General features: G+C 38.7%; 1 protein-coding gene across 1 annotated transcript in view; it reads right to left on the minus strand.

Annotated features, from left to right (window-relative positions):
• brinp3a.1 (bone morphogenetic protein/retinoic acid inducible neural-specific 3a, tandem duplicate 1) overlaps positions 1–27,291 on the minus strand; it is a 141,225-nt gene that overhangs the window by 22,251 nt on the left and 91,683 nt on the right. Inside the window, exons 4-5 of the mRNA XM_060918361.1 lie at positions 8,282–8,387; positions 7,634–7,870 (exon numbers count right to left, since the gene is read on the minus strand). Coding sequence (XP_060774344.1) covers positions 7,634–7,870; positions 8,282–8,387 — 343 coding nt within the window. The remainder of the gene's footprint in view (positions 1–7,633; positions 7,871–8,281; positions 8,388–27,291) is intronic.

Here is a 27,291-nt window from a genome sequence, read left to right on the forward strand (position 1 = left end):
TTTTCAAGATTGTTTTTGCAGTTTGTGCCACATCTTTGTTGAATAAAAATAGTCTTATTTCAATTCAATTGTGATTAATCACGAACATGACAATTTAAAATGTGTTGTTGAAAACCACCTGTAAAGTTAACCAAGAATGTTATTTAATCTGCAGGGATTGTAGTGAAAACAGTAAAGAGTAAAAGTTAGATTTCATGGGGTCCTTTAGAGGAGATTTAAATATATCGAGATTATATATTGTATATCATGAAATGGAGAAAATGTATCGGGATATTCATTTTTCCCATATCGCACAGCCCTAAATAAAATAAAATAAAAATTAAAGCGAATAGCAGAAGTTTGATATCAGCTTTTCAATATGTCTGCCAAAAAGCTAAAAAAAAAAAAAAAAACTAACAAAACCTTTCATTTGACCTTTCAGAAGGACCAAACAAAAGCTGTGATAATCAAAAGGTAAATTTTCTTAAAATAAACACCACTTACTTGATATCGACTCAGTAGCCTTGGCGAACTACGAGGTGAATTTTGTTTATCATTTTATCTGCTGATTATTTTCCGATACTACGACGTTATAGAGTGTTTTAACCGACGTCACCAAAACACGAAAGTCCCGGATGTGCAGCCATATTTCCGTAAACAAACAATGCCTGCATTTCACACAGGAAAAAAAATCACAATTTTCGTAATGGCATCAGCCAAAGAAACTTGCAATAAGAAGACAAAAGCTGCTAGAAAGTATGTAGAAGGCCTAGATCCCAGTGTAAGAGCCCGCTATCTGGAGAAATCGCAGTTAATCGACGGCCTGGAACCATACGAAATAGGAGAAGAACTGAGTGAAGAGAATGCATTGCTGCTGGCTGTGACATACCCAGACATCGTCAACTACTTGATTCTTCCACCAAGTCCATACATTGCTGAGGATCTGAAGTGTTTCAAGGGACTAGAAGCCTATAACCAGATGTGCTGTGGCTGGGTCAGGGAATGAAAAGCATGGAAATTTGGTGAAAGCAAAGGTGTGTACTGTGTACATTACATGTACAGTGATATACTGTAGCTCATGAATGCATGTCCCTTGTGGGCCTACCTCAGCTGACAGCAGATGGCTGACTGTGATTTTTAACTTTAGCTTACTCTCAAGAGAACATACAGAAGCACCATCATGGCTGGACATAGTGTCATGTTTGATTTTAAGACATTGATCAAAAGTTAATAAAACCTCATACCTGATACAAAGTGAACTGAACACACTCTTATGTTGTCCGGATTTTTGTCGGTCAGATCCTGGTTTAGTTTGGCAAGCCAGAGACAATCACACTTCTCTGACAATTTTCTGGTTTCCTCCCCGATTTTCGATTATTTTAGGTAATTGGTAGACGTGCAGATGTTTCTCACGATCTGAGCGATTGTGGCAACCCAAAACTTTGCAGTAATTCACCATTATTTGGTTAGTTTATCGAAAAATTCACAAAGATTGCTTTGCTGTTGATGTGTCCAATGCCGCCAATATGGCCGACTTCCAATTTGATGACATCACGTGAAAACACTCGATAACAAGGTTTCTCTTATTTTGTTTCTGGTTCTGATTGGTTCCGAAGTTTATCAAGAAGTAGAACGGGTAATCGAACTTGATCAGGATAAGTGCTGAATGGTTACAAAGTTTTGCTATTGTTACACTCATTCTTACAACACGATGACATCGTGGCTACTGCCTCGCTTCGCCTCTATGAGGCAGTAACCACAAAAGTGCTAAATAAGGGATGTTTGATTATAACAGGCCATGGGCATGATATTATTATGGTATGGTGCAGTACAGTGAAACGTAGAAATATTCATCCCCCTTGAACTACTACATGCAATGTTCTGACTTGGAATTGACATGGACTTATAACGGATATAAAAAATGTACACACCCCATTAAAATGATCGGTTTTTCTGATGTTAAAAAAAAAGAGACCACGATAAATCATTTCAAAACTTTTCCCACCTTTAATGTGACCTATAGCCTGTAAAATTCAACTGAAAAGCAAACAAATCTATTCGGGGGAAAAAACATAAAAAAAAAACCATACAATAAGCCTGTTGCATAAGTGTGCACACCCTTAAACTAATACTTTGTTGAAGCACCTTTTGATTTAATTACAGCGTTCAGTCTTTTTGGGTCGGAGTCTATCAGCCTGCCACATCTAGACTTGGCAAAATTTGCCCACTCTTCCTTACAAAAGCGCTCCAAATCTGTCAGATTGCGAGGGCATCTCTTGTGCACAGCCCTCTGCAGGTCACCCCACAGATTTTCAATTGGATTTAGGTCTGGGCTCTGGCTGGGCCATTTCAAAACTTTTTTGGGGTCATTGTCATACTGAAAAATGAAATCCCTCTTCATCTTCAGCTTTCTAGCAGACAGCTGAAGGTTTTGGGCCAAAATTGACTGGTATTTAGAACTGTTCATAATTCCCTCCACCTTGACTAAAGCCCCTGTTCCAGCTGAAGAAAAACAACCCCAAAACATGGTGCTGCCACCACCATGCTTCACCATGGGTATGGTGTTCTTTTGGTGATGTGCAGTGTTGGTTTTGCACCAAACATACCTTTTGGAATTGTGGCCAAAAAGTTCAACCTTGGTTTCATCAGAACATAAGACATTTTCCCACATGCTTTTGGGAGAGTTGATGTATTGTTTTTGCAAAATTTAGCCGGGCCTGGATGTTTTTCTTTGACCCTACCTCATAGTCCAGACATATGGAGAATACGGGAGATTATTGTCACATATAGGACACAACCAATACTTGCCAGAAATTCCTGCAGCTCCTTCAGTGTTGCTGTAGGCCTCTCGGCAGCCTCCCTGACCAGTTTTCGTCTTGTCTTTTCATCAATTTTGGAGAGATGTCCAGTTCTCGGCAATGTCACTGTTGTCCCATATTTTCTCCACTTCTTGCTGACTGTCTTCACTGTGCTCTATGGTATATCTAATGCCATGGAATTTTTTTTTTTGTACACTCCTCCTGACTGATACCTTTCAACAGTGAGATCCCTTTGATGCTTTGTAAGCTCTCTGTGAACCCTGGCTTTTGCTGGAGGATGCAACTGAATAAATGCCTGAACTTTATTTGGGGTTAATCAGAGTAATTTTAATTGATGGCAGGTGTGAACCCAAAAAGACTGAATGCTGTAATTAAATCAAAAGGTGCTTCAACAAAGTATTCATTTAAGGGTGTGCACACTTATGCAACCAGCTCATTGTACGTTTTTTATTTTTTCCCCCAAACAGATTTGTTTGTTTTTCAATTGAATTGTACAGGTTATAGGTCACATTAAAGGTGGGAAAAGTTTTGAAATTATTTATCGTGGTCTCATTTTTTTACATCAGAAAAACCTATCATTTTAATGGGATGTGTACACTTTTTATATCCACTGTAACCGACATATCTTCTATGTAGAACACATTTATTTACACTCACCGGCCACCTTATTAGGAACACCTATCCACCCACCTGCTGTTTTGTATAGGTAATCATATGGGGCCAAGTAAAATTAAGGATTAATTTCACAAGTGATTTCGAAGTTTTGAAAATTCAAAACTTTGAAATCGCGAATGAAATTGAGCCTTAATTTTACGAGGAACCATAAGATTACTTGTTTATAATACATAGGGCCAAATTACTCAATTCTGGCACGACACGAGGACCGCATTTCCACAGAATATCTTCTTCTTGTTTCGTCAGGCTTTTGGACTTGTTTGGGTTTTTACCCATTCCAACAAACTAGCCAACAGCATTTCAGAAATACGGCCCCGTGTTAAGGAAAAAAGCCCTCCTTGATTGACCAATCAGAATTGAGTCATTTGGCCCAATGTATTATAACTAAACCAATCAGGGCACAAGACTATCTTGCACATTTGAATCAGTTTCTAAAGCGTCTTTCATCATCACACGGCGACACGACACGAGGATTTTGGACAGGATTTTAACATTTTTCAGGATTGATCCTGGATATTTCTCTTGTCTCAGATGCTGATCTAATGCTGCCTGCATTACTTTAAGAGAGTCTAGTTCGTAGTTTTCCCCATTTTCTTTCCTCACTTCTGCATAAAACTGCGATAGCACCTTGTCTAACTCACAGCATTCATATGCCACTAGAGAGTCGTTTATTTGTCTTTCTGCTGCCCATTTCTTAAACACAGAAAGCCAAAAATTCATACTTTTTTTGGTATTTTCATTTTCGCTTGCAGTTTTCAATTGGTTTATCATTTCTTTTCAAATAGCAAAACGCGGCATTGCTAAGTCAGCAGAGTCAGCCATTTTGTTGACAAAATTTGCTAATTTTTGTAACCGTAACCAAGCAACAAACTAGCCAATAGCATTTCAGAAATACAGCCCCATATTAAGGAAAAAAGCCCTGCTTGATTCACCAATCAGAATTGAGTAATTTGGCCCTATGTATTATAAATGTAGTTATCTTATCATCTAATTCCTTGACAGCAGCACAATGCATAAAATCGTGCAGATACAAATCAAGCATTTATTTTCAAGTGCAATTCAGAAAGCTACAAGCCGTTAAATCTGTTCTATAACAATCTCAACATTAAACTGAGCGTAAACCCTTTAACACCCTTTCACCTTATGTTACTATGCATTCTTTCATTTCATTTTGAGCATTTTTGGAATTCTGTGGAACTTAAAGGTGCATGAAGGTTGTATTTTCCTTTTCCAATTAAAACATCAGAGAGGAAGCACACTTTCGACCCTGAAATATACACTCACTGGCCACTTTATTAGATACACCCATACATCCACCTGCTGTTTTATGCAGTTCTCTAATCAGTCAATCCCTTGACAGCAGCACAATGTATCAAATCATGCAGATACAAATCAAGAGCTTTGGTTAATGTTCATGTCATTCAAAAATCTCATCTCATTATCTCTAGCCGCTTTATCCTGTTCTACAGGGTCGCAGGCAAGCTGGAGCCTATCCCAGCTGACTATGGGCGAAAGGCGGGGTACACCCTGGACAAGTCGCCAGGTCATCACAGGGCTGACACATAGACACAGACAACCATTCACACTCACATTCACACCTACGGTCAATTTAGAGTCACCAGTTAACCTAACCTGCATGTCTTTGGACTGTGGGGGAAACTGGAGCACCCGGAGGAAACCCACGCGGACACGGGGAGAACATGCAAACTCCGCACAGAAAGGCCCTTGCCGGCCACGGGGCTCGAACCCGGACCTTCTTGCTGTGAGGCAACAGCGCTAACCACTACACCACCGTGCCACCCCATTCAAACATCAGAATGGGAAAAATTGTGATCTCAAAGGGTGACTTTCTTTCACTGCAGCATGGGTGTTGGTTTGAGTCAGATGGATTGGTTTGATATTTCAGAAACTGCTGATCTCCTGGGGTTTTCACACACAACAGTCTCTAGAGTTTACACAGAATGGTGCGAAAAAAACAAAAAACATCGAGTGAGTGAGCAACAGTTCTGTGGGTGGAAACAAACGCCTTGTTGATAAGAGAGGTCAGAGGAAAATGGCGAGATTGGTTTGAGCTGGCAGGAAGGATATAGCAACTCATAGCAACTCTTTACAACCGTGATGATCAGAAAAGCATCTCAGCATGCAACAGCAGAAGACCACATTGGGTTCCAGTCCTGCAGCTAAGAACAGGAATCTTAGAATCAACAACAAGTTCCTGTTAAAATGGACAGTGAGTGTATATTTATTTCATTTTTAGCTCATCTGGCCATAGGCTAGGCCGGATGAACTTTCTGCGATCAAACGTCATCCGTCCATCGTCTGTCCGTAATTTACAAAAGTCACTACTCCTCATACAGGTCTGATTGGATTTTGATCAAACTCATAGACAATGTTCCCCAGGTTGGGATGTATAAAAACAGGGATGTTATTTTTCTGCGAATTCACGGAATTCCGCTTTTTTCACCTCAAAACTTGGGAAAAAAAATGTTTCCGATTTTTCCCTCAAATCCACATTCGTATCCTATTCGTTCCGACTTTGTTTGAAAGATGGCAGCCTCGGATTTGCATCTTTACGCCTCGATCATGGAGGCTGCCACCTTTCAACTCTTTGTTTGAAGCGAGCGCATTCATTGGTTGTTACAGAGCGATGGGCCAATCATGTACCTCGTTTCATCTCATTGACGCAATTACGTCATTGAGATGAAACGAGGTACGTGATTGGCCCATCGCTCTGTAACAACCAATGAACGCGCTTGTTAGATAGCTGTACGTAAGCTCGCTTCAAACAGAGTTGAAAGATGGCAGCCTCCGTGATCGAGCGTAAAGATGCAAATCGCGTTAAAGAAATCGACAGAATAGTGAAAAACAAGTTCCGCTGGGAATGGTTGGAGAAAGAGGTTGCTACAGACGTTGGACATGAGACTGTGAGACATTTGTTCAGCGATTTCGTTCTTTGGGGAGAGGGCAGAGGTCTCTGGCTGTCAAGTTTGGGGATACTGTGACCTCCCCTGCCCGAGCTACGAGCGTCCAAAGTCGGGTTGGAGCCCGGGATAGAAACGAAACCTAAGCGGAGCGCCGTGGCTCGCCTCGGGGCAAATTACGTCCCAAGGCGCGGGGCTAGCGGGCCCTGCCGCGCTGGTTCTTTGGGGGGGGGGGGGGGTGAGTGAGAGTGTGTATGAGAGAGAGTGTGTGTGTGTGTGTGAGTGAGTGAGAGTGTGTGTGAGAGAGTGCGCGCGCGAGTGAGAGAGAGAGAACGCGCGCGAGAAAGCGCGAGTGAGAGAGAGAACGCGCGAGAGAGAGAGTGCGCGAGAGAGCACGAGTGAGAGAGTGCGCGCGTGAGAGAGAGAGCGCGAGTGAGAGAGCGTGTGCGCGCGCGCGCGAGCGAGTGAGCGAGAGAGTGAGCGAGAGTGTGTGTGTGTCAGAGTTGCATGTTGACCATTAAATTGGCTTGAATTTGTTAATCATGACAAGTTTTTTCTTGTGTGTTTGCTTGCCATTTTAGTACAATTTTTAAGTCAGAAAACCCCAAAACCCAGGAGCTTCGGGGGGCTTCCCCCCTTGTCCCCCCACCAGGGTGCTGCCCTGGACCAGCTGGGGGCCTGCGGCCCCCAGACCCCCGGCTAAAATTTTCAGATAATTTCACCAGCCCCAAATCACATCCCTGTAAAAATTGTCAAGATGGTGGCACCAACTGTCATATTTAATATTTTATGGGCGTTTGAAAATTTTGGGTGACTCGTCACATCAAACACTACTGTTCGTAAACTGCTTGGATGTTTTCACTGAAGTTCCACCCAGATGACTCTAAAGACATATTCCAACAAGAACTGTTCACCAGTTGGTGCCACCTGCCATAGAAAAGGCTACACAGGGGTGATATGCACAAAAATTTCACAAAAATCGCTACTCCTCCTACAGGATTGACCGGATTTCAAACTCACACACAACAAAAGTGGCTGGTATGAGGCTCATTGAGGCTATTTTTAAGATTTCAGAATTACTGAGTTTTTCAGCAAAACTGTAAAATATTGTAAAACGTTCCATTCAAAACACACTTGCAAATGTGTGTAATCAGCTATAACAGCACGCTGTATTATGTATTCCTTTATCTTGTGGCTAGAAGACTTGCATAGACTGATTAATTGAATCTAGAGGCTTACCTGATTCCTCAAACTCATGGTTGGCTTGGGCCCAAGATTCACTGATGTGCCTCAGGCTGTCCTGCATGGCCTCCAGGTTCTCACTAGGACAGTTGCACTGGGGGAAATCCACACCGCACTCGCACCAGCAGTCATTGTCCCTGCACCTAAATTGGCCCTCGGAGTGGCAGCTGATGTAGCTAAGGGCTGCCTGGACAAATCGACTCTTCAGGTACCGAGGCAGAATAGCCTGAAGCCCTGAGGGAAGGACATAAGTGCCTTTCATTAAGGACCAGAATCCTGGGCTATGTTCCATCCACATTTGTGGGAGAAACTAAACAAGTAAACAAATGTCAGCTTATTCAGAGCATGGGTTCTCAAATCAATCCTAAGGGCCCATCGTTTTTTTTTGTTTGTTTGTTTTTTCGGTGTTACATGAGTTGAGATACAGTGAAAATGTGTTTTTTGTTGTTTTTTTTTGAGGGGTGGGGGTTAAAATGCATATTAAAATGTATAATATTGTAACTTTCAAATCTAAGATTTCAATCAGTGTAAAAGTTCGAATGTAAGCTATTTTCTGCTTGATACTCTCTGTTGTCTTCAAAATAGACACATTTTCATGTGACAGTCTGATAAAGAAGTGTAGCCATTCAATTATGAATGTAATACCTTGTAAATAAATCTTGTTCTCAGGACTCTGAACTAGAACCGAACTGACAGAATCGAGGTTGTCATAGTTACTGCATCCTAGAGGGCCCGTCCTTGTTTCTGTAACCTAAAGTGAAGAAAAGAGTCATCCCAATGTTATACATCCACCTACAGAGAACAAGTTGATACAGTTAACGTACAAGGCTGCTATGTAAAATGTAAATATGTTAAATGGTATATTAATGAATACACTAATTCTCTGTTTCTACAATCATACATATCACGAGACCATTCAGCATCATATTCACAATCACGTTCTTGCATTATCCTGTAGCTTCATGGTCTCAGGTTCAATTCTGTGCTATTTGTCTGGAGTTTTCAGTGTGGGTTTCCTCTGGGTTCTACAGTTTCCTCCAAAAAACATGCTAGCAGGTGGACTGAAGCTTATGAATTACCCTGACGTCTGAACACAAGTATAATGATTGAATTGTGAATTGAAGTGTCGCCTCACAGCAAGAAGGTTCTGGGTTCGAATCTCATGGCCAACTAGTGTAGAGTTTGCATGTTCTCCTTGTGTCTGCGTGGGTTTCCTCCAGGTGCTCTGGTTTCCTCCCACAGTCCAAAGGCATGTGGATTAGGTCAGCTGGCTATTCTAAATTACCTATCGGTGTGAATGTCAGTGTTAAAGCAATTAACCAGGAAATCCTGAAATTACGGGGTTATGAAATACCATCATTATACATTAATACAAGATGTTCTAGACGAAAAAAACAAACAAAAAAAGCAGACTTTAGCTTAAAGGAGAACCAAAGTCATTTTTAAACTTGCTTTATTTCTTAAATAACATGTTATTCAATTATGTTCTTGGTTTTAGTAACCTTATATTGTGGCTCGTATTGGCAACTAATTGCAATTAAATATTATACTTATTGACCTCTTCGGTTTTTAGCCGTGTTGAAGTTAGTTCATTTGGTCCATGGCAGGGGTCACTTATCCACGCAATCTTCACAAGACTTGCGCAAGACTTCGAAACGTGAAGTGTCAGCCAAGTGTCAGTGCTGCCATTTTGAAAACTGTTTTCCAAACAAAATATTGCACAAAAACGAGTTTAACAGATGTTGGTCACTTTGACTTCCGCTGTACGTTTTACTTCCGTCCTACGATGTCTCGCACAGGTCTCAACGCATCTCATTTACAGCCATTGCTTTGACATATGAACTGATATATTACATAGCATATTTCAAACGCTCATAACTTGCTATAGCAGTAACAAAATAGCGATCAAAAATGCATTCCTACATTTAATAAAATGAGATAAATAGATATTTTGATAGTAAAAAATTGCCTTTAGTTCTCCTTTAAAAAACATGTTAAAGTTGTAACATCAATCCGTTGGGCCATTTCCCCAGGCACGGCCATACTGGATTAGCCAGATATATTGGATGGATGTATTAGGAGATGAAAATGAGGGTGGTGCTGTGTGACATAGGATTCCGCACGTCTTCTTCATTCCATCCTGGATCTAAGACTTTTGTTCGAGTGGGTTCATCAAGTAAAGTGACAAAAAACTTTACTCCTGGAAAACACAGCAAATTGTGCAGCAAGCATTTTCCAGAAGATTATTTTGTGGAGGACTTGGATGAAAAAATCACTGGGAAGAAGTGAGACACGAGGCAGAAACGACAGCTGAAGCCAGATGCAATTCCGACTTTGTTTCACCACAAAACACCGACGCTGGCAGCACGACAGCATACCGCTGTGTCACGCATCAAACAGATGGAAGATAAACAGGTAAATATTTCTCTCTTTTTTTTTGAATAAACAGGCAATAAACTAGCCCCTACTTTATTTTGATTCCTTTTCTAATACTGCATTGCCATAACTTTTGTGCAGAAATGCAAACAAATTGACCGAGAAGTCACGCTAGACCATAATATTATACTATAGTCTAGTATAGCATGCACTTGTACACCTCCGCTGTGCTCGCGGGAAATGACATCACACACGATGGAGTTATGGCGGCCTCCCTGACAAAAAAAAAAAAGAAAAAAGTCCTGTTTAATTTTGTCCTGTTTGTGGTTACATCATTAAGAACAAATTCAACATGGAGATTTTTATAAAGGACAGACATAAAGACCGACTTTTGGCTCAATTTGTTTATTTGTGAGATATTTCCTTTAATTGTTGTTCATTTCTGTGTTAGCCCTGAGATAGATTAGTGACCTGTACAGGCTGTACCCTGCCTCCCGCTTGAAGTCAGCTGGGATTGGCTCCAGCTTCTCCTGTGACCCTGATGAATAAGTGGTGTAGATAATAAATGGCTGGCTGGCTGGACTTTATTTTGAAGTGTACTAAATGGTCTAGGTGGGTTAAAGCAAAGATTAACATGGAACAGTTGCGCACACACAAGAGAAAACAAACCCGAAAAACCTTTCCAAATGTCAAATTCAAAAGTCACAGTTAATTGATTCATATCCACATTGTTTCCAAAAGACCTTTGCATTTTCAGTTCAGTAGTACTTTACCATGTACAGTGTAGAATCAACATCCTGAGTCGAGAGCCATTATAAATCGCAAAGGCAATAATGGCATGTCCAAAAGAAAATTTCAAGCAAGCACATTCTGAAGTGGAAAAAAAATGCATATAAATAGGATAAATAGCATCTTCCCAGTCAATGATATTCACCATCACCCTTTACTCATCTACTTGTATGCAACACATAAGCCCATTTTAAGCAAACTGTCACCAGGCCTCCTTGAATTGATGAAGTCAAGTGAGCCTGAAATGTGAGTTCAAGCCCACTTGCAATCTCAAAACTGCTGTACAGTGCAAAAAAAAGGAAAGAAAAGCACTTTCGGATGGCAGCAGGGGAAGTGAAGGTGTGCCTGAAAATTTACATATCTATACTTTGTATTTTAACTAACAATTTCAACAGATCTATTATAGACACGAGGGATGGAGGATGTCTAGAAAGTGCTGGAAGGTAAGAAGAAAGAAAGTACTGATGTAACACAATAAAAAGTAGATAACAAACTTGCTCCCAAACCCAGTGAAGAGTGAGATCCTCTCATCTTCACAGCCAGAGCCTGGAGAAAACAGTGAGTGCAATGGATCAACCTCAAGTATGCTCTACACCTGATTCCACTATAGTCTTTACAGGAACTCGTTCCCCTTTGACACCATTTGAAAGGCTTTTTGTTGAGGAATGTGAAGTGGTAACAACATAGCTTTACATGGTGTAAATGGCAATATTGTGGTGTATTTTGACTTAAGAAAATAATTCATCTTTTTTCTTTAGATTTCTTTTAGATTTCATCACAAAGTAGCTTCACAGAAACTGGATCTTGAGCTAAATCATAAATGAGTAAGCCAAAGACAAGAGTAGCAAGGAAAAAAAAAAACTCTTTGAGACAGAACAACGAGACCGTCAATGACGGCGTAGCTCAATCCGTCCCTGTTTAGTCCAGAAGGAATGATCTAAAGTGGGCCACCTTGCGCAATAAATGTTGCAAGCTATATAAACTATATCCACCGTAGGAATACCGACCTATTTGCCAGAAAGAATCCAAAACGGTGAGGAATTGACTGAGAAGAAGCAATTTTTGTTGAACTGCTCATTAAGGCTTAATTAGTCCATAACTTCATTCATAATTGTAATTAAGCAAATCTGGGTAGAAGTTATATGCAACCTAGGTGCCCCACCTTCATGTCAGAAAGAATGAAAATCAATGAAGAACTGAGGGAGAAGAAGCGATTTGTCTGGAAACTGCTCGTTAGGGCTTGATTAATTACTCCATATCTTCATTATTAATTGCAGTTATGTAAATTTGGGTAGAAGCTATATGCACCCCAGGCAGACCTACCTTCCTGCCAAAAAGAATAAAAATCAGTGAAGAATTGAGGTAGAAGAAGCAATTTTTGTGAAATGTGGACAACGACAGATGGATGATGGACAACGGATGATAGCATAAGCTCATCACCTGTTGGCTGGATTATGATGACGATATATACAATTCTTAGTATGATCATATTGGGAATAAGAGTCTTGAGATGATTCGTGAGCATAATCAGAGCAGCAGTTCTTGGGATGTTCCTAAAATAACCATGTGAGATTACCTATGTGGTAGGAACGAGGGCAAAGTGCAAGTAACACTAAGTGAAGAAGGATGAAAATGAAAAAAAAAAGTCAGGAGTAGAACTTCAGGATCATGCAGCAGTGTTGTCTCTGGCAGGTCCAGAGGGAAAAAAGGAAGGAACCAGAGTACATGCGGTTCAGCTTCTGCCTGCACTATTCATTGTATTGTTTCCACTGAAATGTCACAGTGACATCCAAGGTCCATGGCTATATTCTGCAAACACAACATGCCAAAAAGAATACAGTGACTTTCTGATAGCTGTTTTGCTCCCCTTCACTGGACATGTCAATCAACCTGAATGCTTTTGAATATGAATCAATCAATCAATCAATCAATCAATCAATCAATCAATCAATCAATCACAATTCAGTCACAGTGAGTGTTATCTCACTAAAAAGGAAGGAGGAGTGTTAAATTTACTGGTGTAATATACATAAGGAATAAAACACTTTGGCTTTCTTATAATATTGTTATAGGAAATTATTCTATCCACATTCACTAGATATGAGCAATCCCGTGCTCTGATTGGCTACCCTACTACTAGGCTATCAGCTCATATACCGTGAGTAGAGAAAAACAAAATGGCCGAGTGTGTTGCTGAACCAACCAAGGATGAAATAAGAACCTCTACTTGAAAACAAAACCTGAAAAATTGTTATCAAGTATTTACAAGTAACATAAATAGCTAAAAGAATATAGGGTTTGTTTGTTTTTTCCACCTAATATCACCCGTTCTATACTCCAGCCCAGTTAGTGGCGGTAATGGACCTTTAAGTTGGTTTGCCAACCACCAAAAAAAAAACGAAAGAAGAAGAAGATGAAGAACCCCCCCCCACACACACACAAAAAGCAACAAAATATGGAATAAAAAGTATTTGATGGTAAGAACATATATTTTTTACTTTTCAATAATAATTATTATTATTATTGCATTTTTCACAAATTGCTACTGTCATTTCACTGGTTTGTTTACATTCTAAGCAGAAATGATTTTGTCGGACATTTTTTATTTCATTTTTATTTATCGAATTTGAAAAAATAAAAATAAAAATGCTCTGTTTCTCAAAATCCAGTGAATGTGGATAGAATAAAACAATTATTCCACTCAATCTCGTCATACATGGCTGATAGACAACTTGCGCTACGCGCTTAATCAGCTATCAGTTCATGTATGGCTCGATTTCATGGAATAACTGTTAAATAATTGCTTTGATGCAGCCTGAACATTTTTTATTAACCCTTAGAGCAGGGCTGTGCGATATATCGAACATACTCGATATATTGCCGAAAATTCTGTGTGCGATACATAAAATTATTATATCGTAACTATCGAGTATTTTATGGTCATCTTCTGACTTGCGTTCGTTTCGTGTTTGTTTAAAACATTTCCTGGTGTTTTTCTCCCTGTCCCTCAGGCAGTAACGTGAGAGGCTGCCTAAGGGTAAAGAAAACAATAACGTCACGCACTCGCCAACCAATCCCGGGCGACATCTCGGTGCTGAAAGGAACTTCCGGGAAGATTTTCTAGTTTCGGTTGTGTTGCCAGATTGGGCGGCTTTAAGTGCGTTTTGGCAGGTTTTTAACATATTTTGGGCTGGAAAACGTCAGCAGTATCTGGCAAGATTTCGTAGTTCCGGTTTACAGCGCTGACTCAGTTCGTGCAATCGCTGGTGCTGCATAGGCTACCGTGTAAGCTCTGGCAATTTCAGCGACAAATTAAAAATGGAAGCGGACGAATTGGTTCCTAAAAGAACTAGTAAGGGGTCAGTCATCTGGCATTTTTTTGGATATCGCGAGGAGGACGTGGAACAGCAAATGCCAGTTTGTAAAGTGTGCAAAAAAAAAAAAACCTGTCATCACGAAAGGCAGCAGCCGGAATTATACACATCTGAGAGGCAGAGCCAGAAAACATTCAGTTCAAAAGTGTGCAAAGAGAAAAATGATGTTTTGCAGATCTCTCTCTTCTCTCCCTCAATCTCTCTCTCTATTGTGAATATTCCAGTGGTTCTCAGTAGTCAGGTTAATAGCTTGGAGATCTATTTTTTAAAATAATTTAATGAAAGAGCACTTTTCTTATTTAGGCTAAATGTCTTTCTCAGTGTTGAGCTTGCACTTTATTGGTTTGAGCTCTGAGCAGCTCTGTATTGTATTGACCCTTTGTTGCAATTTTCAAGATTGTTTTTGCAGTTTGTGCCACATCTTTGTTGAATAAAAATAGTCTTATTTCAATTCAATTGTGATTAATCACGAACATGACAATTTAAAATGTGTTGTTGAAAACCACCTGTAAAGTTAACCAAGAATGTTATTTAATCTGCAGGGATTGTAGTGAAAACAGTAAAGAGTAAAAGTTAGATTTCATGGGGTCCTTTAGAGGAGATTTAAATATATCGAGATGTATATCGTGAAATGGAGAAAACGTATCGGGATATTCATTTTTTCCCATATCGCACAGCCCTACCTTAGAGTCTGTCCAACTGACACAAATTCACATCCCTTTTTCATGGTTGAATTGCTCACAAAGTGTTCATCACAGCAAGGTGCATCACATATCACATTATAATATACTACATTTATTTTCTTTCATAAATAACATTATTTGTAATCTGTGAATTATTTGCCTTATATGTAACAGATTCCATGAAATCGAGTCGTACATGAGCTGATAGCCGATGAGGCGCGTAGCACCGAGTTGGCTACAAGACATGCATGATGAGATTGAGTGGAATAACTGCTTTAGTCTATCCACATTCACTGGATTTTGAGAAACAGAGCATTTTTATTTTTTGCAAATTTGATAAATAAAAACTTGATACAAAATGTCCGACAAAATAATTTCTGCTTAGAATGTAACCAAACCGGTGAAATGACAGTAGCAATTTGTGAAAAAAAGTTACGTTCTTACCATCAAATACTTCCATTCCATATTTTGTTCCTTTTTTGTATATATATTTTTTCGAGTAGCGTTTTTATTGCGTCCTCGGTTGGTTCAGCAAAACACACCACCATTTTGTTTTTCTCTACTCATATGAGTTGATAGCCTAGTAGTAGAGTAACCAATCAGAGCACACGATTGCTCATATCCAGTGAATGTGGATAGAATAATACTGTATACTGAGTATCCCTCACAAGACTCTCTTTGTTTCTCTTTCTCATGTGACCTGAAGACTTTTAAACACCTTGTCAAGGAAAATATCACAATACCAAGATTACACACTTTTTTAAAGTATGTTTATATTCGTAGCTCTTTTATATACAGTCTTGTGCAAAAGTCTTAGGCACATGTAAAAAAAAAAAATGCTGTAGACCAAAAATGGCTTAAACAATAATGAAATGAAATGTTTCAACATTAAAAAAAATACTTTAAACAGTAAGCCATAATACATGAAAAAAGGCAATATTTGGTGTGAGATGACCCTTTGCTTTCAAAAAAATAGCAGTCTCGGGTACAATGAGTGCAGTTTTATAAGGAAATGAGCTGTAGGTTTTACTAAGCATCTTACAGAACCAGCCACAGTTCTTCTGGACACTTTGTCACACTTGCTTTTTAATTTTGCACCAAAACCCAGTAGCCTTCATTATGTTTTCTTTTTTAATCTGAAAAGTGCTCTCTTATGTAATATGCTGCTCAGATACAAACTGTTTTTTTTCTGTAACATTTAATTTTGTGTTGGAAAAAAAACAAACGTTTGGAACTCTAAAATGTTTTTGTACCGACTCAATAATGTAGAAATCATAAAATAGAAATCTATAACAAAGTTTGTATGAAAAAATAGGGTGCTTAAGACTTTTGCGCAGTACTGTATATGTATAAAAAAATAAACACTTTCTAACCAATCAGAATCAAGAATTCAGAAGTTCTGAGGTGTATGATGTAATAACAAGCCATGTGTGTCGTGGATAACATTGTCTTAATAACCAACAATGTAAAACTGCATCTCTATGAGAGGTTTCAGGAATCAAGAATGTACTATAAATATGACTCTGCTCTGACAGTACACGTACAATCGATAATATCAAGGACCCTGGGGAATCGATTGTACTTATCCATGTGTGATGATGGTAAATCCAAACCGGGAGCTCAGTGCATGTATGAGATGAGATACACAGCATCAGGGATAGTGCAGAGGAAATGCTGAGCAGAGCAGCTTTTATTTGCACAACAGTGAGGAAGACACGGTGACTCGGAGTGTCTGTTTTTGAACCGAGGGAATAAAATGAGGCATGTTTCTTTTACAGTGTTCTGTGGGAAGCTTATAATGTACTGGCACTCCTCCTCCTCCAAGCATAGGAGTGATGTTTTTCCCAGGACACACTCTTCATGTATCTGCTCCTCATTTTCCTTGCAATAACATTTTCCATTGTGCTATTTAGCGACAACAAAGTAGGTGGAGGCATTCATGAGAAAGTAGAAAAAAACGAGTGTGTACAATGCTGTAAACATGCTTCTTCTTCTTCTTCTTCTTCTTGGTGAAATTGCAAATTTTCCAAACGATTCCTTTCTTCAAACAATAAATAACAACAAATGTGTGACAAAATAATTGATACCCTGAAAAGATACTTAAAAATAAATACATACCTACTAAATACAGTTGTGGATGACTGCTGATTTGAGCTTGTTTTATAGCTAATGGTCTTGTGAAAATGGATGCCATCATGAATGCTGTCAAGTACCAAAATATTTAACCCCAAATATCTAGGCATGTAATAATGTATCATGCGATGATAAATTGCAATAGACATTTACAAGAAGTCAAATCAAGGGGGGAAAAAAAAAACAAGAATCACAATTATTTATTCTACCCACATTCACTGGATATGAGCAATCACATGCTCTGATTGGCTACTTTACTACTAGGCTATCAGCTCATATACCGTGAGTAGAGAAAAACAAAATGGCAGAGCGTGTTGCTGAACCAACCGAGGACAAAATAAAAATGCTACTTGGGGAGGGCGTTGTAGCTCAGGTGGATAAGGCGCCATACCATAAATCCAGGGACCCAGGTTCGATTCCGACCCGAGGTCATTTCCCGATCCCTCCCCGTCTTGCTCCCCCACTCATTTCCTGTCTCTACACTGTCCTATCCAATAAAGGTGAAAAAAGCCCAAAAAATATCTAAAAAAAAAAAAAAAAATGCTACTTGAAAACAAAACCCCAAATAATACGAAAAAAAGCAAAACAAAAAAATATGGAATGAAAGTATTTGATGGTAAGAACATTTTATTTCATTTTTTATTTTTCAAGAATTATTATTCGAGCATTTTTCACAAATTGCTACTGTCATTTTGCCGGTTTGTTTACATTCTAAGTGGAAGTAATCAGGGTGCGATTTGTCAAAAAAACAGAAGGGGGGATGTTTTTTTTTTTAAATCATGAAACGTCACAAAATTAAGGTAACAGTAGGCTAACAGCTCAATAACATCCGATGATATCAAATGAATAACACTAAATGAAAACGAACACTAAACCAGAGATAGTAAATTCATCTTCCTGTCTCTCTGACTAAATACACGAACACTAACACACAACAAAGTTCGCATTGCTTGATGCTTGCTGTGATGTTTCTCTCCCTCCGGATTAAATGGACAGTGACTCGAAAATCACTAAAATACATGAATACTAAATGAACAGTTTGCTCTGATGGCGCAGTTTATGTGCCCTTTTCTGCTTTCCCGTCGGTGCGCTATCCGCCACGTTTCGCCCTTCTTTAATCCACATTTCTGCGAATTTCTCAGCAGGGAAGGAACGCACGTCTGACCCATTGACAGCGAGGAAAAGAAGGCTGTCAGTGTGGATACATTCATTCTGTTGCGCTCATCAGTAAGGATGTGATTCATGGCGCTAAATCCACGTTCACACTCTGATTATCTACAATGTATCTATTTGCTGGGGATGTTCGTAGGGTTGCCAACTTTCTCATATCCAAATGAGGGACACTTTGTTCCGGGTGCGGACAAGTACCGGTACAGGCCCTGTACACGCACCCCAGCGCCCCAAAATAGTTACAGTACCGAATCGCCTTTAGGTGAGGGTTTCAAATATAGGCCACTACAAATTCATTTCTAAAATAGAGCTTTTAAAAATTAATAGACCAATTAATGGATATTTTTAAGTAACAATGCAAAATAACAAACAATTCTAATATTATTGTCTCATTTTTCTCTTTTAAACTTTGGCCAAATAATTCATCAGGCCATATTTATGAAGGCAATGTCATTAACTGAAAAAAGATTTGCTGTAGCTGTAAAACCCTGATATTTGCTTAATTGTCCATTTGAAAACCCTAAGAACCTTCTGCAATGCTTCATAGCAGAAGAAGAAGAGAGAAAGACATCACAAAGGCAGGAGTGAGGCAGAAAAGCTCCCCTACTATAGGCTGAGGTCTATCCTGTTTCGGAAGGCTTTTTTTTAAGCTATCTGCTATCCTTATCGAACAGTTAGGCTGTATCCACTGGCTGCACCATCTGCTCTAGTTTAATTTGATGCCTATTTTGTCAGTATAGCTTAAAAATTCAGGATATGGCAACAGTGAATGGTTTTAAATCGCAGATGACCGCGACTCGCGGTAATAGTGCTTCTCACGGCAATTACGCGATTTACACCACAGCATTGGAGTGAGGGGCAGGATCTGTCCCTGACGGGACAAATTAAAATTACCCAAAATACAGGATGTCCCGCCCAATACGGGACGGTTGGCAACCCTAGACGTTCGTGAACATCAAAGCTGCCACTTCGGGTCATTTTGAAAGTGAGTGCAATGTAGACCATAGAAAACTGTGTCACAACATGCCTGTCATGTCAACTTTTTTTTTTGGTTTGTTTGTTTTATTGACGGGGTTGTCCCCGAGGATTTTTTTTCAGCAGAGATAAAAACCAGAGGGGGGGATGATCCCCCCCAACAAATCGCACCCAGGAAGTAATTTTGTTGGATGTTATGTACAAGGTTTTTATTTATCAAATTTGCAAAAAATAAAATTGCTCTGTTTCTCAAAGTCCAGTGAATGTGGATAGAATAAAACAGTTATTCCACTCAATCTCGTCATACATGGCTTATAGCCGACTCGGCACTACACACCTCATTGGCTATCAGCTCATGCACGACTCGATTTCGTGGAATAACGGTTAATTATCAGGCTGTGTAATCCCTTACTTTTTCCTCACTGTAATTGCAATGTTTAGACAGCCGAGGGTATAATAACATAAAATAGAGAGAATGTACAGTATATGACTTAATTTTAGGCAGAAGTAACACAGCTCTAATCCTGTGAAAACACAAAAACTCAGGTCTAAAATGCAAAAGAGCTGTTGTGTGATTGTCTACAAATAGATTTAATAAGAAATCTGAGCTGTATTTGTACAGACTGCTGAAAGATAAAGAAAACAGAAGAAAAATGGAGGTAGTACAAAGGTCCATAAAAGTTTATTAAGAAAATGCCTATTTGTTATTAACATTTTCATTTTTAATAAAATAAATATTTTAGTTAATAGGCTATTATATTTTACTTCAACATTTAGAATTATGAGAAATAATTATTTTTGGTTTTTAAGAAAATGAAACTTTTTTATTATTATATTTATTATTCAATAAGACAAATATTTCAGTTGATAAAATATAGGAAAATAAATATTGAATATTTTGTTAAAAATTTCTTCATTTATTTTTTTTTAAATATTATGGGAAAATCGAATTGTGAAGCCAATATTGTGAATCGAATCGAATCATGAAATGGGTGAATCAGGTCATTCTAGAATTCAGGGTACATTTCACATCTTCGAGATAAACCTTTTGTTATTTTCCACAAAATAAATCTTTATTGAATTGGTTTTGAACAATAATGCAAATTATGACAAACTTGCACCAACAGTGATGCCTGATGTTCATTTTAGACCCAATTTATCCATAAGACATTAACTAAATTACTCCCACCCCTCCCCCACTTTATTGTCTGTCTTCGACTCCTGATTCATACATTCAACTTGAAGAAACATGAAGTGATTCAGTCTAACAATCTGTTTTTTTGCAGCTTATTCTATTAACTGTTATAAAATCAATTGCATAGAAAGTCTATTTTCTGTATTATATGAAATTTCAGTCATTCGAAAAAAAATGTATATATATATATATATATATATATATATATATATATATATATATATATATATATTTTTTTTTTTTTTTTTATCCATCCCAATGTTCTTGTCAACTCTGTTAACTCAATTGTAAAACCGCATGAAATCCACAAAGACTTTTAATAATACACATGACACCTGCACTGAGTGACATCACTTCCTCTGGCGGGAAACTTGAGAAGGGCAGTGAGGTACGTTATGTTTCTTCTATGATTAATTTGAACAAAATGTTGAGGATTTTACACCAACAGTAGATTCATTATTCATCAAATCTGTTATTGTGATATTGGAGTGAATCGCTCACTCTTTAAAAAAAATATATATATATAATATGATTAAAATCCATCAAATTCTGTTTTTATACATGCCGTGTGGTAGCTAGTTTGAAGTCAGCAGGTGGAGTTAAGACATAAAATGGTGGAGCAATGTCAACTCTGTTATCACCAGTTCTGTTATCAGATTGCCCAGTTTAACGATAACAGAGCTGACGATGACTAACAGAGTCAACGCTTGAAATGTACCCACAATTATGGAATGGGCCACATGCCTACCAATATCTGATTGCATCTGCCAGGAGGTTATGACATCACCATACATGGGGCTTTAAGCAAAGTGATGAGCAACACTACTGAAAGATTTTAATCTTTACGGATGTCTCAAACCTTGTCAGAGATTACAGGATGAGGCCCTCGTGTTGGTCTCTTCAGTGAAGTCTTCGCCAAGTATTCATATTTTGTTGGGGTGCTGCTAATTTTGAAACGGGTGTTTCCTGAGGAAAACTGCACAACTCCATCATTCTTTAATATTCAGTTTTGTTCATGGTGATGAAAGGAATTTCAAATAATGAAATATGAAAATAAATGTTTCTTTTTTTTTTCAAGAGTCCTCAATATTGAGTTACCCTGCTAATAACACCAAATCAGCACCGTTTCAGCAGCACATCATGAGGGAGTGATCACAGCCCAATCACTCTTGACAAAAGCTTGATTTAAAGCTCTTCTATGTCAAGGCTCTGACATATGAGAAGACAAAAAGGCTGCCTGAAGGCAAATCCATCTCCTTCCCTGACACAATGATTCTTCATACCGTGGAAAGCTCTTTTAATATTTTCCCTGAAGGCAAATAAAATTAACCAGACTTCCTTCAGAAACTCAGTATGAAAGATATTTCAGTAATTCAGAAACAGACATGTTTTGACATTAACTTTTGAGTCAGGAGCGTATGTAGAAAATGGACAAGAGAAAATTACATCAAAATGTATTTGATGTAATTGTGAGATGAAAAGTGATTCGAGGAAAACTGCAGAAGAATGACTGAGAAAACAGAAAAGTTTCAGGGATCTTGCTAATAAGTTGTGCAAGCAGAAAATCTTCATTATAGTGTTTTATTTAATTTCTGTTCAATGAGTTGAAATAACTTTCATAAGTGGAGAAGCAGGATATCGGGAGGAAAGTGTTCAGCAAGCGGAGCACTGGCATTTAAATTCCTTTTATTGATGTGCCCATGCAATTAATTAAAATCCAAGGAGCTTCTACAGGGATCAGTAGATTAATTTTTAACAGAGACAGATGTCCGACTTAAATTGAAAATTGGCTGAATGCAAATATAAAGATGGGTTTTCTATGCATAGCAATGAGCGAATCGGCAACAAGGGCAGAGTGGAATGGAGCTCAGAACATTTAGAAGCTGACCTTAATGTAAGGAAGAAGAGAAAGAAATTATACCAGTCAAGTTTGCTTAGGTAAATCACTCTGCTAAGTTAAAATACCTTGATTAAAATCCATTTGCATACACACAGAGATCATTAAAGTATATAGTCTTAGGGTGGGGAGCTCCAAGAACCAAAAAGATCACTTCAAGCTGAATGTGTTCTCCACTCACTTCACATCTGCACTCATATTTCTGCCGATACATTATTTGGAGAGCACTGCAGGACAGATGTAGAGCTCTAATAATCAGGCAAGAAGTGTCAGTGGGAACATTAAACTCCCTGAGATGACACGAGAAAGAAAACTTCAAAAGTGAACCCAAAAAGCACATTTCGAAGAAATCACTGAAAGCCTAATATCGCCATGACATTCATGTCCCTGGATGTAAACCTCTCAGCACAACGGTATTTCCCATTACGACACTGATTACATAATATATTTAATTTATTGAAGGTAATTTAATAGGAAATGAAAATCTAATAAGTAAAGGTAGCAATGAAAGGTGTTATATCCAATAATGAAGGATATTTGTGCATGTCCGTGGGTGTGTGTGTGTGTGTGCATGAGCATCAAAATTCAAAAAGTATCTAACGTTATTATGTATCTTCCAACATCCCTAGTGTTGAATTAACACCATTAGTGAAGACCAGCTAGACAGTAATTAACTCTGCAGGCATTCCTTCAACACTGGAGATTTATCCTGTGTAGCATTCTGTATAGGAAAACTAATTATCAGTTTTAAACGGTGTTGAGTTTTACACAAATGGCTAATGAACAATGCTGTGCTGCCAAATTGTCTTAACCCGTAAATTGGGATGAGAACAAATACGCTTAATTCTGTGCATGTGCCCTGAGTAATCATGCTATTCAGAAATGTTCATGAAAGCATTTGTTAGAAGAAATAGTTCCTGGGTGTGCCTTAATATATGCTAATAACATGAATCGGTCTTGCATTCTGCGAGAGTGCATTAATATGGAAAGCATATTAAAAGGAGTAATGAAGCATTCTTGTTCTGGCTAGGATAAAGCCTGAATACAGTCTTTGTGCATTTCTCAAGTAGGAACTGCTCAGCAACACTTTCTATAGCTTAGCAGAGAGTGAGTGAAAATTTGCATTGCAGATGCTTGGCTCATAATACATCCTGAACAAACTCGGACTGAATGTGCAAGTTGGTTATGGATGTGGTCCTCCAACAAGAGGTGACTCGTTTTTAGGGGTAATGTTTATCAGTGGCATCATGTTAATAAGGGAACGACTCAAGGACGCGTAAGCGACCCTCATCTTTTTAATTTGTTGATTAACGATCTTGAAATTGTTAAAAATGAATTGAGTCATACACAGTGTCTTGCAAAAGTATTCCTTCCCCTTGGTGTTTGTCCTGTTTTGTCGCATTATAAGCAGGAATTAAAATGGATTTTTTTTGGAGGGTTAGCACCATTTGATTTACACAACATGCCTACCACTTTAAAGGTGCAAATTGTTGTTTTACTGTGACACAAACAATAATTAAGATGCAAAAACAGAAATATGGAGTGTGCATAGGTATTCATCCCCTTTCTTATGAAACCCTTAAATAAGAGCTGGTCCAACCAATTCATTTCATAAGTCACATAATTAGTTGATTAAGATCCACCTGTGTGCAATCAAAGTGTCACATGATCTGTCACATGATGTCGGTATAAATCAACCTGTTCTGGAAGGACCCCGACTCTGTAACGCTACTAAGCAAGCAACATGGAAACCAAGGAGCCTCCAAACAGATCAGAGACAAAGTTGTGGAGAAGTATGGATCAGGGTTGGGTTATAAAAAATATCCCAAACTTTGAATATCCCAGGGAGCACCATTAAATCCATTATAGCAAAATGGAAAGAATATGGCACCACTACAAACCTGACAAGAGAAGGCCACCCACCAAAACTCACAGACCGGGCAAGGAGGGCATTAATCAGAGATGCAACAAAGGCACCAAAGATAACACTGAAGGAGCTGAAAAGATCCACAGCGGAGATGGGAGTATCTGTCCATAGGACCACTTTAAGCTGTACACTCCACAGAGTGGGGCTTTATGGAAGAGTGGCCAGAAAAGCCATTGCTTAAGAAAACACGTTTGGAGTTTACCCAACAGCATGTAGCAGACTCCCCAAACACAATGAAGAAGATTCTCTGGTCAGATGAGACTAAAATTGATCTTTTTGGCCATCAAGGGAAATGCCATGTGTGGCGCAAACCCAACACCCTGAGAACACCATTCCTACAATGAAGCATGGTGGTGGCAGCATCATGCTATGGGGATATTTTTCATCTGCAAGGACAGGAAAGCTGGTCAGGACTGAAAGAAAAATGGATGGCACTAAATACAGGGCAATTATGGAGGCAAACCTGTTTGAGTCAGCCAGAGGTTTGAGACTGGGTCGAAGGTTCACGTTCCAGCAGGACAATGACCCTAAACATACTGCTAAAGCTACACTGGAGTGGTTTAAAGGGAAACATTTAAATGTCTTGGAATGGCCTAATCAAAGCCCAGACCTCAATCTAATTGAGAATCTGTGGCATAACTTGAAGATTGCTGTACACCAGCGCAATCCATCTAACTTGAAGGCGTTGGAGCAGTTTTGCCTTGAGGAATGGGCAACAATCCCAGTGGCTAGATGTGCGAAGCTAATAGAGACATACCCCAAGAGACTTGCAGCTGTAATTGCAGCAAAAGGTGGCTCTACAAAGTATTGACTGTGGGGGGTGAATACCTATGCACACTCCAAATTTCTGTTTTTTTTTTCATCTTAATTATTGTTTGTGTCACAATAAAACAACAATTTTCACCTTTAAAGTGGTAGGCATGTTGTGTAAATCAAATGATGCTAACTATCCAAAAAAATCCATTTTAATTCCAGTGTGTAATGCGACAAAACAGGACAAACACAAAGGGGGATGAATACTTTTGCAAGACTCTGTAGTTAAATATGCGGAAAATATTATCATCCAAGTTAAGGAATGCAAGAGCAAGAATAATAATACTCATGATCAGATATGTAAGGAAGTTGTTGAACAAAATTTTGATTGGTCTAGGGACAACTGCATGCCTTGCAACATTAATAAATGTAATGAATTAGTTATTCATAAGAAAACTAAGGTAAACATGAGTTCAGTTCATAGCATAAAGCAAGTAGAGAAGCTTAAAATACTCAGAGTAACTTTTCAGAGTAATACTAGATTTAATAAGCATGTTAAGGGAAAACTCGTCAAGCCAAACAAGTGCCTATACCGGTACGTCCTTAGATCCTTATGTAAGGAAGGTTACCAGCAACCTAATACTGACTTTATATTTTTATCTATAGTTTTACCAAAAATTACATATGGTTTATCTGTCTGTGCTGCTTCTCCTCCAGAACTTACTACTGTCCAGAATTTCCTTACACGCTGCTTCAAACACAAGCACATTTCCCAATAAATAACTACAGTATTTCTGACCTTGTAAAAAAAATCAGATCTTTCTCTTTTCAGTAGAATTCCAAGTAAGCATTGCCATCCACTTTTTCATCTTTTATGTCATATTAAACACAGTTCCTTGCACCTTAGAAATCTGAGAAGTCTACTTCCACATTTAAATACTGAACATTTTAAGTCTAGCTTTTATAACAGATTGCATTTTCAATATAAGCTAGTTTTGTAAAAGTTTCAATATTTTTAATGTTTTATTTTTATCTACTTATTAGTATTTTGTATTTAATTGTAACTATTTTAATAAGACTAGCATGTTTTTTGCAAAGTTGTAATAAAGACATTATTATTATTATTATTATTATTATAATACCATTGTAAAATCTGGAGTAAACATGCATGCATGCTTTATTTATGCTGTGCAGATCATGATGTGACAATTAAGCACTAATTTCTCAGTGCTCCAAATAATCAGAGAAAAAGCATCTCAATTCTGAGATTTGGATCTCTGCAGCTCAAACTACACTTTTTGTGAGCAGTGTAGTACCCCAAAGTCTATAAACAAATGATACCATTCAGTGTATTACCCATGAGCATGAAACTGGTGTACATTTATGACGAGTCAAACATAGCTACAGGATATTTTTTAGGTGCTTACAATTGGTTATAATGGATATTTTATTGATACTTATTGTACGGCAATGACAGATTTAAGAATGGCTGTATGGGGCTTCCACTGCAAGTTGGCCTAGTGGTTAGCATATCTGCCTCTCGACCAGTAGATTGCAAGTTCTACTTGCAGTCTGGTCATACCAAAGACCATCATAAAAATGGTATCTCCTGCCATCTGGTGAGGCACACTGTGATACAGATGCAAGTGGGGAGTCAAACTCTCACGGTTACCAGAGGACCAACCCCCCCCCCCCCCCCCCCCCCCCCCACACACACACACACACACACACTATAACCAAAGCTGTATAAGCAAGCGACAGAGGGCTAGGGAGATCGGTGCCACCCAATGCACATTAAGGGCCTGGTTAGTACTACGATGGGAGACTGTCTGGGAAGACCAGATCCTGGCATGGGAAGGACTTTGACTTTTGTATGGGCCTTCCACTGCAAGTTGGCTTTGTGGTTCATGTGTCCACCTCTTGATCAAGAGATCATGAGTTCTACTTGCAGTCTGGTCATACCAAAGACCATCATAAAAATGGTACCTAAATGATACCATCTCACAATACAGTTGTGAGTAGGGACTCAAACTCTTGCGGTTACCAGAAGACCACAGCCCCCCACTGTAACTCTAGCTACATACGTAATAGGCGAGAGGCCAAGGACTATAGAAATGAAGATCAGCACCACCCAATGTGCCTTAAGGGCCTGGTTAGTACTAAGACGGGAGACTGCCTGGGAAAACCAGATCCTGGCATAGGAAGTACTTTGACTTTTGTATGGGCCTTCCACCACAAGTTGGCCTTGTGGTTCATGTGTCCACCTCTTGATCAAGAGATCATGAGTTCTACTTGCGGTCTGGTCATACCAATGACCATCATAAAAATGGTACCTAAATGATACCATCTCACAATACAGATGCAAGTAGGGACTCAAACTCTT

Source organism: Neoarius graeffei, chromosome 4 (assembly GCF_027579695.1).
Source record: "Neoarius graeffei isolate fNeoGra1 chromosome 4, fNeoGra1.pri, whole genome shotgun sequence".
Classification (NCBI taxonomy): Eukaryota; Metazoa; Chordata; class Actinopteri; order Siluriformes; family Ariidae; genus Neoarius; species Neoarius graeffei.